Below are 12,165 nucleotides of genomic sequence, written 5' to 3' on the forward strand. Positions count from 1 at the left end.
CACACACACACACACACACACACACACACACTTTAATCAGACACCTGGATACTGTTTAATCGTGTGTACAGGGATATGAACATCCAGCGTTCTCATGTCACATGTAAGCATCGAACCACAAATGGGATCTAAATCAGGATACAAAGACAAATGACACAAACCGTTAACTTCACACATTTGGTTTATTTATCTCCAATTTTGAAAAGATCATAAATATTGTCAAATGCACATAAGCAGTGACAGTGAGTCTTTCAGCAGCAACACATGTGCATTCTGGTTGTAGCCACAGTCCAGCATCCTCTAAGGCTCTGAGAGGCAGGACGCTCACACACTCAGACACATCATTCAAGTCTCTCATCATCTCATAGTTTTTTGTCAGTATCTTTAATGACATAAAAAGTGCATTTTTAAACATGTTGCATTCAAACATTTTCCCATACACATGATATATATGACCTACTAGGGCTGTCTACATAAACCATACTCATACATACATCTTATCATTGCTGTAAACTACAGGAGGAAGAGCTGAAGCAAGTTTTCAGAGCCCCCTGCAGCTGAGACAGAGAACAGCTGCTGCAATATCACAAAACCTGTTTCCTAAACAGGGTTTTCTACTTGAAAAAACCAGACGTAACGTTGGATGTAAAGATGTTACAGAGAACAGAAGCAGTTATCAAATCACAAACTGAGGACTCCATTAAACCAAAAAGTAGACACCACGGTGGTCTATTTTTGGCACTGCTCACAGTAGCACCAAGACACGGCCTTCAGATGGCACAAGAGAAAGCAGTATATATATATACACACAACAGAGCTGGGTTTCCCAGAGGAATGTCAACTACTTCAGCTTAACTTCATGCTTACATTCCTCTGGGAAATCAAACCTGTACTTGTATGGCACTTTACAGGGATGTATTGGCAAAATTCTTCAGTCTTGTATCAGATCTCTCCCTAAAAATATATGTCCTTGCTTCCATACAGTACCATGTGTTGGTTGATTTTACATTGCTTACTTCATCTTTTTCCAAGATTACCAGCTCCCAATGTCCCAATGGTCCCGTCTAACAGAGCATAGGGCATCGTCTATTGTGCACTTAACATGGCTGGTTGTATATATGTGCATGTGCATCTGCGTGTGCGTGCGTGTGTGATTATGTGTGTGTGTTTGTGTGTGTGTTTGTTTACATATGTGGTATGACACCGGGCTAAGGCACCTAAATGTTCCTCAGATATCGAGCCAGGCTATTCAGTTCAGAGCAGCCACACAGCTCAGATGGGGAAGCACCCATATTATGTGCAGATTGTATTATCCAACACTGCTGTTACAGTATGTGATTGTCATTCTCAGATTTTCCAATGCAGCTGAGATATGCTATTACTGTTTGGAGTAATGCAGGACTTTTAAGTGCATTGTGGCACAAAATACAACAGATTATGGGGGAGACAGATCATACTAAAAGGTAAACGGCCTACAGACTTCAAGCACAATGCTTTATTAGACTGAAAGCATGAGAAAAGCAGGTGGCAGTGGGAGAGTTGTGTTAAAACTAGGGTTTGCACTGAACACACTGAAGCTGCTGGTACACTCAAGGTAAAAATAAATAATCCTATTTGAAACCTCCTTTGGAAAAGGAAATCCTGGAAAAAATGTTTCTTTTTAAAAAATATCTCACACTTCATCCTATCACAAAAAGACGAGGATCAGAGAGTTGGACAGCATATAAAACCACTGATAAATCCGTAAAAAACAGAGTTAAGAAAAGAAGTTCCGGTCAAAGCCACAATTGTGCTGAGCCCATCCTCAGCACCGCTCCACTGCTCGGATGCTTGTGTATGTGCTTGGGCCAAAAGACAAAACAAACACAAATAATTTCATCCTGATAATGCCATTTGTGTAGGCATTCTTCCTTCCTCCTCCCACTGTGACGTCCCTACAAAACACAGTGTCTGTTTAAAACTGTGGGCATTAACACAGGACATGGGAAGGTTAATTACAATAAGGGTCAAAATATAAGGTAGGAGTTGATGATGGATTATTAAGGGTTCTTTTTCAGGGTTTAGTCTGGAGTGTGTGGTGGTGGAGGGGCTGGAGGTGAGTCTACCTATGACTGTGGCAGGTGTTGTCTGATAATCTCTCTGGACTGAGGGGGGATCCTGTCGGGAAAACGGACCGAAAACTCCACGATGAGATCACCGCGCTGTGACGGGTTCTTGGGGAATGGCAGGCCTTCCCCTCTGAGTCGCTTCACCGTCCCTGGCTTGATGATGTCATGACAGGGAAGAGAGATGACACGGTTTTCCAGCGTGGGAATGCTAACTGTGCAGCCACACAACGCCTGGAGGGGAGAGGAAGAGGAGATTGAGAGGGTTAATATCTTTAGTAGGAATGAAATGCCAAAGCCATGAATATCCTGATGACTTAATGTTTCCATGAACTAAAAAGTTTAGTTTATCTTCCCTCAGTACGTCATCCTTGTGTTTTCTGTGTGTGTTCATCGTGTGTGTGTGGTATGTGTTTGTGAGAGAAAGAGACAGTGGGCTTCCCTGAGAAATCGTTTTAGTATCGACTACAGCACGGTGGGGTCTACAAAACAGCATTTAACAGGAACATTAGGAAAACATGACTTGGCAGTGGAAAAGTTTTTCGGTCTTTGTGTGTGTATGTGTGTGTTTGTGTATGTGTGTGTGTACAAGTGTGTTAGTGTTGGAGGGGGCTACACATTGCACAGGGGACTAATTTTAGCAACCGTCTCATAGCCGCGGCTAATGAAGTGAGGCAGGAATCGGCTGAGCTCGTAAATAGTTGGAGGGCTTGTCAGATGGGTTGGCAGGATGAGGAGAGAACACACACACACACACACACACACACACACACACACACACACACACACACACACACACACACACACACACACACACACACACACACACACACACACACACACACACTAAGCCTCACCTCCTTATCACAACGCCTGATGAATCCAGTCGGAGCGTAGAGAGTGCTAAACTAAACACGGAGACCTGTGGTTATCACGACTTCACAGGCTTTCCAGTGAGCATCACTCACCAGATTTGCACTGAATAGAAAGAACTATTTAAATCCAACTCTGTGAATGAACATCCCGATAAATAACAAACTTCTCTTATATAGTGCATTTCTAAGCAACTGCTGCAAAATTGTATACTATATAAAATAAAGTTGGCAAAAAAATACCAGAAAGGTGTGTGGAAAGACCGACGGAGAGCCATTGTGGATGAGTTATAATTCACTCGGAGTGAAAGAGTTTAGGTCAAGAAAGTAAGAAAAAATGAAAAGTAATGTGGGGAACAGTGGATAATCTTGTTCATCAAAGGGTTTGGGACATCCCTGGTTTGATCTTTGTTAAATGTCATCTCCCATCTAGCTTAAAAATGCCCCTATATACATAAAAATGCCAACAGTGATGATGATCACTTATGATGGCAGTAGGTGAAAGGTCAGGGGATGACTAAAGTTACCAGGAATGTCTGCCATTTTTTGAGCCAATCCACAGATAAGTAAAAACTTTCACTTACCTGTGGTGCTAGATGAAAAAAGTTTGTTAGAGGTCATCCTTTTTGCAACATGGATATCTGTGTAAGAGTGTTCTCTCTCTCTCTCACTGTCACTTTTTAACCATCCACTTGGATGAGGGTATTTATCTCTTTGAACGTGCTATAAGTAAGGTTTCTCTGCTGCCGGACTTTCTTTCATGCTGGGAGTGAGTGGTGGTGGTGGTGGTCACTTGCAAAGACCTTCAGCCATTGTTGCGTTTACAAGAGGTTAAAAAACACCCTCTGATCAGCGCTACTTCTTCATCCTCTCCTGCTGAACTGAAGGCACACTGGACGCTACAGTGACTCACTATTGCAAAGTAATATTATGGGATGAGCCTGTTGGGACAGGGCTAGCTGGTTAGCATGCTAACTTCAGTAGAAAAAATTATAGAAATAGAAGCAAAACAAGAGTTAACATTGGTGTTGCTTTCCACCGCTGGAGACAGCTCTTGGCGAGTAAGTTTAAAGCTGAACTTCTTGACTGGTAAGTAAACAGCTGTTAATGCTAACGCTGGCTATGTAGAGATAACAAAAACTTACATATAGCACCTTTAAATTCCTTTGACTGGTTGTTATGGTATTTCAGTCTGGCCGAAAGTGGTGAACAAAGTAATTTTTTGTGGGTGGAGAAATTGCATAATGGCATGTGTAAGAGTAAGAGGGGTGGATACCAGGAGTTGGAGTTGAAGTCAAAAGACTTCAAAGGAGGCTGGTTAATATGGGAATGTTCTATTTAGGAAGGAATTTTGCTGATAACCTATGCTTAGCAAAGATTTAGATCAATCAATGAAGCTATATGCTACTTCAGACAAGCTTTTGGATGGAAAGAGGAGCATTAGTTCAATTTTCCCTCTCAGGTTTTTCCAAAACATATCAACTCCAAACATCATTCATCACAAGGCAACCAGCCCCTCGTGATGTAGTAGTGTTTTTGCCTGCATTGGCACTTGCTTAACCTCTAAGACCCCAGTCCATGTCATTATGTGGGCAATGCTGTATTAAGACTGTTGGGGGATTTTCTTGTCTCGTCTGGTGGGTGTTTTTTTTTTTTAACAAACAGCGATGGACATGTGGACAGTTAAAGTTCAGTCAAGCAGAGCAGCTGCTTCAGAGTTTTCCAGCCGTGACATCATTCTCCCTGTAGCCGCTATGTACATTGCAGGGGGTGATTTAGCCCTCGACTATGATGGAGACTAGTGGCTCATCCTCTTGTTATGAACAGTTCCATTCACTAACACAAGTCTTACACACAGAGACAGGTTGCCATGACGCTCGACACACACTGCCAGCTGATCGGAGGGCCCACTGATTGCATAAGCCTCAGCTCAGACAACATAGCCCTAGAAACTGACAAAAAACAAACACACATATACACTGATTTAGCAATAATGGTAAGAATGCTTTAAATTTCCTCTATGGGTGATCAATTAAGTATCTATCTATCTATCTATCTATCTATCTATCTATCTATCTATCTATCTACCCACCTACCTATGTACCTCTGGGGCCCTATCCTAAGGTGAACTATCATTGTTAGATGCTTTACCCTGACATGTATGTTTCTTTTTTGCAGTAAGGGTCGATGTCAATTCAGTCCATACCCTTAATACATACTTAAATACTGCTGTCTGTATTTAATCAAACTGACAGGATTAAAAACTAAGCTGCTAAAAAAAAATGTGCATAAACAGTATATTTGCCTTTCTAAATGATAACATAGGTGCAGCTGTAAAAAGTGGTCCACTTAGTCTTTAGAGCCCAGCAGCTACAGTTAGCACCTACGTGTGTTTGGACGTGGGTTTTGCTGCTGAGCTGAGAGCAGCTGTGACAGGAGCTAGAAATGCACTGCCACAGATGATACCAGCACAATGCAGAGGAATCATTAATGCCAGAAAGAGCCACGCTATAGATCCAGGTACAGGTTGGTTTCAGGGAAATCAATGTGTCAATGAGTCTCACTAAGCTTTCTAAAAGTAGGGCACTGCATGGCTGCAGGTTGCCTCTACCAGTGTCTCCCAGGAATTTACAGGATGACCAAAATAAGCTAAATGAAGCTGTTCATCAGGGCACGCTTTAGGCAGTAAAGAAAGCAACCAAATAGCAGGGGAATCATATAGCAGTTGAAATATGACAAAATAACTATATACATATAAGATGTGCATTTCCAAATATCGTTAAGTCTTAGCCTTCCCCTTCTTCTTTTTGCTCATGGAAACAATCATCTTGTTGGCTAGGTTATATTATTAACTAGCGCATTGCATAACATTTGCATTATTGTATGTGGCAGGTCGTCTGGTGTGCAGCGTGTAGCTGGTGCTGTGTTTTCACTGCAGCATTTAGCATCACATCTTTAGGGAAGCAGGGCAGAGCGGAGCAGTGGAATATGAGCTCTTATTTGCTTTGGATACTGAATCATCTGACCCACTTCCCTGATATTCCCCCGATACCCCCCCCACACACACACACACACACACTCCCCACCCTCATCCACATCTTCACTTCTCTCCCCCATCCCGTCTTTGGCTGCATCACTTAAGTCTCTTATCTGGCTGCTGTAAGAGCGCAGGGTTTTAGCTGTGGGAGTTCTGCAGTGCAAACGTAATCACTGTGCAGGTTTGATCAAGTACCATCTCCTGCTAAATGCGACTCAACAAACTCTAATGTGCTCTTATTAACTAGGCTGTCTTCATGTTTGTGCTGTCTACTTGTTTTGCAGTCGGTGCTGCTTTTACAGCAAAACCGTTCAGAATTGGCTTCAGATGAGTACAAACAACTTTCCCCTGACATCTCCAACTCTTTGAGAACACCTGCCATTAATCGACCATGTGGAGAGCAGGCCAGTGAGTGGCAGTGCTATTAGAAATATTAAAGCCTGTGTAATTCACAGACGGAGCGGAGCTGTGCTGGACCCGTTGCCCTCGTAGGAGCGGCTAATTAAATGTCCTGCCAGTCACAGTAATAGCATTCTGGATTGTCACCACTGTCACACTACAATCCATCTTTAAGTGTGTTTGCAAATACACTTGAAGATGTGAGAGTGCGTATGCTTGCATGTATGCTTAGGCCTGTGTGTAGCTTTACGCGGGCCTGCCTGCATGTGTGTTTATGTATATGTATTATTTATACAGCAGTGCAGAACAAGTGAGGACAATGGCTCTATGTCGGTCACACAAGGACACCACATTCTTGCTGCTTTGCTCAAACTGCAGTGACAGAGACTCTCTGCTTCCACTGATCTTGCCCTCAAGCCACACACACACACACACGCACACACTCACTCACTCACTCACTCAATATGTTTAGTATGACCACCCACCCAGGACATAATCCTACCCTTAAAACAGACACACCTCCTCATCTCATCCACTGTTTGCCCATGGTGAGTGACAAGAATGATATGAAGAAGAGCAGTGAAATAGAAATTCACCCAAAACTTTGCAGCTCCATGAATGCATTAAATTTCTGCCTGGTTTGCAGCACTGGGAATCAAACTCCCAACCTCAGCAGCATTAGCCGCTCGTCTACATGCAGAAAGGACTGAAGATAGATAGAAAGGCAGACAGCAGAAGAGAGAGAGGTTAGGTGAAAATGGGCAGACGCACCTCTTTCAGACTGATCTTGCAGTTATAAATGATATTGGAACCGTCTCTCTTGAAGTGGATGTGCCCTTTGTCTTTAAGTACAAAGGCTATGTCGGCAGGAATGTTCTCAGGGGTCTCATCCCCCTCCTTAGGGAAGGTGATCTTGGTCCCTTCCTTCCAGCCCTTCTTGATGACAATGTTGAGGATCTTGTCCTCCGTCCGCATGCTCCGCCCGTCCGGGTTCAGCCTGCGGCGGGTGATCTTCATGCGCTTGGTGCAGCCGTGGAAGATCTCTTCCAGCGAGACCTTAAGCTCGTGGACCACCGGAGGGTCTTGCTGCTTTCGGCCAGTCCCCAGGCGCTCCGACGGCACCCCCCTCCTCCTGCGGCCCTCTCCCGGGAAGCCGTTGTTCATCCCGCCCGGAAAGCCAAACTGTCTTCCGAAGTGAGCGAAGGGGTCATCCTCATCCATGTCCATGTCCTGCTCGGCGTCATTGCTGTGATCGTTGTGGAAGGAGAAACCATTGGAGCGGTTGTGGCTGCGGTTGGAGCCAAAAAACATGTCGAAGGGGTTGGAGCCGCCAAAGAAGGAGGCAAAGGTGGCATGGGGGTCTCCGTGGAAGGTGTAGTGGTACGTCGAGCTGCCAGGAGCACCTGAAGAGCTGCTGCCTCCTGTCTTCAAACCTGAGAGGGAAAAGAGAGAGAGAAGAATGTGAGGCCTCATATGCACATGCACACACTCAAACACCCACAACACGCTGAAAACAAACATTCATATGAACTCAGATACCAGACGCAGGACCTCGTTCAGAGAGGACAGAGTGTGGGTAACAGCAGAGAGAAGAGTGGAGCCCACGTGGGCAGGAAAAATCCCACAGCATCACTGATCTTCCAACAGTGCTGGTGGTGGAGCAACTCATGAAATATCAGGTCACTCCATCCAACACATTCACACAAATACACACACTAACACACACACACACGCGCACACACACACACACCTTTCCAACAGAGACACATGCACAAAACACCCACAAATGCAAACTACAGCAGTCGCTGCTATTCATATCTCAACCACATCATGATCTTAAGCCATCTGTCTGTCAGCTAACACACACACACACTGTGTTAACACACACACACGCACGCACGCACACACACACACACACACACAGTTATAAACACACTACACTAGCAGCTGAGGTAGACTGTAAGGTATTAGAGCTGGTAAGTGTTGTTGACACTTACCAGTCACACACACGTTCCCGTACATAAACAGAAACATGAAAACATGGAAGAGACACAGCATTATTACTTCGGTGACTGAAGCCCACCTGAGTCCTCCACTGTGATATTAGGTACTGAGTCTGTTCCTGAGCTATTTCAATAACATCTTAATCCATCATAACGCCTGTTTAACAAGGCTTCACTAACAGGGCGCTGAGGCCTGCTCTGCCTGCACTCTGACTGCTTTTACTCCGTGATCCTACACTGACACACAGATACAGATAGGATCAAACTCAGACACTGACACCCCCCTCTCCCCCTCCTCCTCACCTTCCTCTCCCAGCTGATCATAGACGACCCTCTTCTTGGGGTCGCTGAGAACCTCGTAGGCCTCTGCAATTTCCTTGAACTTCTCCTCTGCGTTGGCGTCCTTGTTCTTGTCAGGGTGGAAGCGGAGCGCCATGCGTCGGTAGGCCTTCTTGATCTCCTCCTCATTGGAACCCTTGGGGATGCCCAGGGTCTTGTAGTAGTCCTTCCCCATAGCTGTGCACAGGCATACACTCGGGACTGGGACCCCACACCTCCTATTCAACCCTGGCCGTGGTCAGTCACTGGGGAGACAGAGGGCTGACTGTTAGGGTCTTATAATCACTCCTCCTAGGCGGATGCTCAGACTATATATGTCCTGACAATGCACAGCGTGTTCAAGTACTCTCCTTCGGGGCTTTACTGTGAAGTCTGTTCAGTTATAGATGGAGATGGGAACACAGAGTACTGGTTTTACTAACTGTTGCTATGGGGATGTGGTTGCTGTGCTGATGTAAAGTCAGGTAGGGTGCAGAGGAATCCCCTTCATCCGCTTCATGAAAAGGACTTCTCTTGGAATAATTCATTTCACATGCACTTATTTTGAAAATGTGAGATTTTTCGTGGAATAAATAAAACGGATTGCTGATCATACCGATCGATCTGCCTCCAAACCGGCAGGGCAGAGACACACAACCTGTCAGACAGAGGAGACACTTCCTCTGAACAGGATGAGGTAAGCCTCTGTTTGACCGAGAGAGCTCAACAGACGAAGAAAAAGCCTCGTTACATCTGTAACATTATTACATGCTGCTACAGACAAAGACATGCCAGTGCGCTGTTACAGTATGAAACCCAAAATCTTAAAGCCCGCCTATTTAAATCTATAATTTATATTCATAATTGACACCAAGCACTGGGTTATAAATCTGAGATATGTTCAATATTAGCCCCATACTGTGAAAACGAGAAGGTTCAAAAGCATAGCCTTACACGAGATCGAGGGCGATGCGAAATAAAAAGATAAGGAAAAGAAAGCAAAGGAGAAGGAAATAAAGAAAATCCTACCAGAATGCTCAGCAATTAATGGAGAATATCAGATCAACATGACCCGGCTTCTCTCTCTCTCTCTTTCTTTCTTTCTTTCTTTCCTTCGGCTCGTGTTATCTGCCCGCCGCCCCGGCTCTGCACCGCTAGGTCCTTATAAATTGACGTCAGGACGCATGGCCGGGAGGATCACAGGCTCCGAAATAACCGGTGACCAAACACTGAGGTGCATCTGACGTTTCAGTGGAAAACCTCGGACAACTGCCCGCGCAGCCAACCTTAAACACTACATCCATCGCATCACTACAACTGTGAGTGATTTGATTTGTGAAAAAGGACTGCAACCAATAAGCTCCTAAAGAGATTTGCAGATAAAACAAATCTTAAATAAAAAAAAGTTCACCCCCTCCTGCTTCAGTCTTTGACTTTCATAAAGAGCCATTATGTAAAAATCACTCAATTAACTCATTTAATCCGAGGCTGCGAGGTTATAAACAACTCTGATGATGGTTGGGGAATTTACTCCCCATCCATGATCATTATCTTTCCTGCTGTGTAAAATCTGCTCAAATTTAAGGAAGCTTTCGCTCAAAAAAAAAAAAAAAAAATGCCTGTAGCTGTATATAGTAAAGATTTTCTTACCGAGCCTGCTGCTGCCTTGTTTGCCTCCGATCCCGGTCCTGTCGGATCGTTTGCAGTCTGGAGAGCAAACCCAGCCCTCTCCTCTGCCTCTCTGTCGGCCAACAGAACTCTTTGTTCAAGGTCTGTTCACAAACACACTCAGCTCTCACACCGAGTTACATTTAGGGTTAAACTTTTCACTGAAGAATTTGATTTGGAAACGTGACCAGTGGCTTTGCTCTCACTCTTTCCTCCTGTAGGGTTTTAGTCGTCTAAAGCATGTCAGAGGTGTGGGGCTCCACTGTGAAGGGAAACAGAGTCATATTTGGAGAGAGGGAGGGAGAGGGAGAGAGAGAGAGAAAGAGAAAGAGAGGGAGTCCTGCTAGCTGACAGAGGAACAATCACCTGATTCTGTATGCGTGATCTTGTAGTCGTGCTTGGGTTGAATTGGTATTAACACTGCTGAGTCATGTGTTGACTCCATACACACATCTTCTATCTTTGAAAAGACTGAAGATTTATTCAGACTCCTACTTTCCCCAATACCAGCCCTTAAATAAACATTAACCCTTTCCTTAACTAATATCCAGTTGACACGTGAGGCGTTGCCCACTTTGACAGGCTGGTATTCTACCCCCAGTTTTGACCTTAATACACCTCAATGTATGGATACTTTCAACAGCTACCCCAGCCTCTTGGCCCCAGAATCATCAGCCCCACAATCCAGAGTTAAACCAACATTAACTTGTTTAAAAAAAAAAAAAGTCCTTCACTGTGGGGGAGATTTGGCTCCTGCAACAGATTGAGAAGACGCACATTATATCCTGAAGGCCAAACATTCCTCTCTGACTTCACTTCTGTTCTCTGTCCAGAGCAAATCAACAAGCAGCCTACCCAGCTCTCTCTAAAAAAACCAACAAAAAAAAAACCACATATATTACAGCACTGGTGAGTGCTGAGTCATTATTGATGACTTTTACCATCAAGTGCACAGGAAGGTACACTCAGTGGGGAGAAGCGCTTTGGCTCTGCTGGGTCAATGCAAGAGAGAGAGACAGATAAAGACTCATTTAAGCTTGAGTCATCGCTCCCCACCGGACTGGCAAGGAGGTGCTAGAAAAGTGGAGGAGTCCGTCTGACACATGCAAATATACACCTGCTCTCACACACATGCATGTCTTTAAACATTTAAAACAATGCAAGCATGCAGAGAAGTCACTGTGCTGCAGAGTTGGGGTGCTGGAGCTGGGTGAGAAACATTCCTGTGTGTCCAGTTGAGTGTGAGTATGTGTGTGTGTGTGTTTGTGTGTTTTGGCAGCAGGGGGGGCCTTGGGGTCAGTGCAGCTGTCCCAGAAGAGCAGCTGGTCAGCAGTGGAGTGTTATTCATGCAGGGCCCTCCGCTCGGCCTGTGACGAACACTGGAACATGTTGAAATCGACTGCAATGCACTGACGGAAACATCCGGATAAAATGAGATCTGGAATCTGCGTCCGTGTGTGCCAAGTGAGCACATAGGTTATACAATAATCCTCACTGTTAGAAGTTCTTGCATAACTGGTCAGGTTATAGAGAGTGTAATCACATTGCTGGAACTGTGTTTGTTTTATGTCTGCATCCTAATTGGCAGTTATGACCAATGAGAGCTGATCCATGTGCTGCTCTGATGCTGAGTGTGCACTGAAACAGTGTAGGAGCAACTATTCCTGACCTGATGCTGGGTTTCCATGGTGACAAGGGAATCTGCCAGACAGTGATGCGTCTGCCAGGAATGCTCTGTCTCAGCAATGGGTACTCTGAGCACG

General features: G+C 44.8%; 1 protein-coding gene across 1 annotated transcript; it reads right to left on the reverse strand.

Annotated features, from left to right (window-relative positions):
• Positions 1 to 173: 173 nt before the first annotated feature.
• dnajb5 (DnaJ heat shock protein family (Hsp40) member B5) lies at positions 174 to 10,577 on the reverse strand. The gene is made up of 4 exons (XM_022753923.1): positions 10,385 to 10,577; positions 8,720 to 9,000; positions 7,185 to 7,846; positions 174 to 2,339 (listed from the first exon to the last, which is right to left on the reverse strand). The coding sequence occupies exons 2-4, from the start codon at positions 8,928 to 8,930 to the stop codon at positions 2,106 to 2,108; spliced, it is 1,107 nt and encodes a 368-aa protein (XP_022609644.1). The 5' UTR covers positions 8,931 to 9,000; positions 10,385 to 10,577; the 3' UTR covers positions 174 to 2,105.
• Positions 10,578 to 12,165: the final 1,588 nt, after the last annotated feature.

The sequence above is a fragment of the Seriola dumerili genome, unplaced genomic scaffold (assembly GCF_002260705.1).
Source record: "Seriola dumerili isolate Sdu_G_001 unplaced genomic scaffold, Sdu_1.0 BDQW01000017.1, whole genome shotgun sequence".
In the NCBI taxonomy this organism is placed as follows: Eukaryota; Metazoa; Chordata; class Actinopteri; order Carangiformes; family Carangidae; genus Seriola; species Seriola dumerili.

Bases quoted from the DNA above. Each gene is read 5' to 3' on its own strand.
- dnajb5 (XM_022753923.1), bottom strand. From the start codon at position 8,930: ATGGGGAAGGACTACTACAAGACCCTGGGCATCCCCAAGGGTTCCAAT. The intron at 7,847-8,719 runs GTGAGGAGGAGG...TTTCCCTCTCAG, and splicing joins TGATCAGCTGGGAGAGGAAG to GTTTGAAGACAGGAGGCAGC. The intron at 2,340-7,184 runs GTGCGTCTGCCC...TCTCCCCTCCAG, and splicing joins GCAAGATCAGTCTGAAAGAG to GCGTTGTGTGGCTGCACAGT.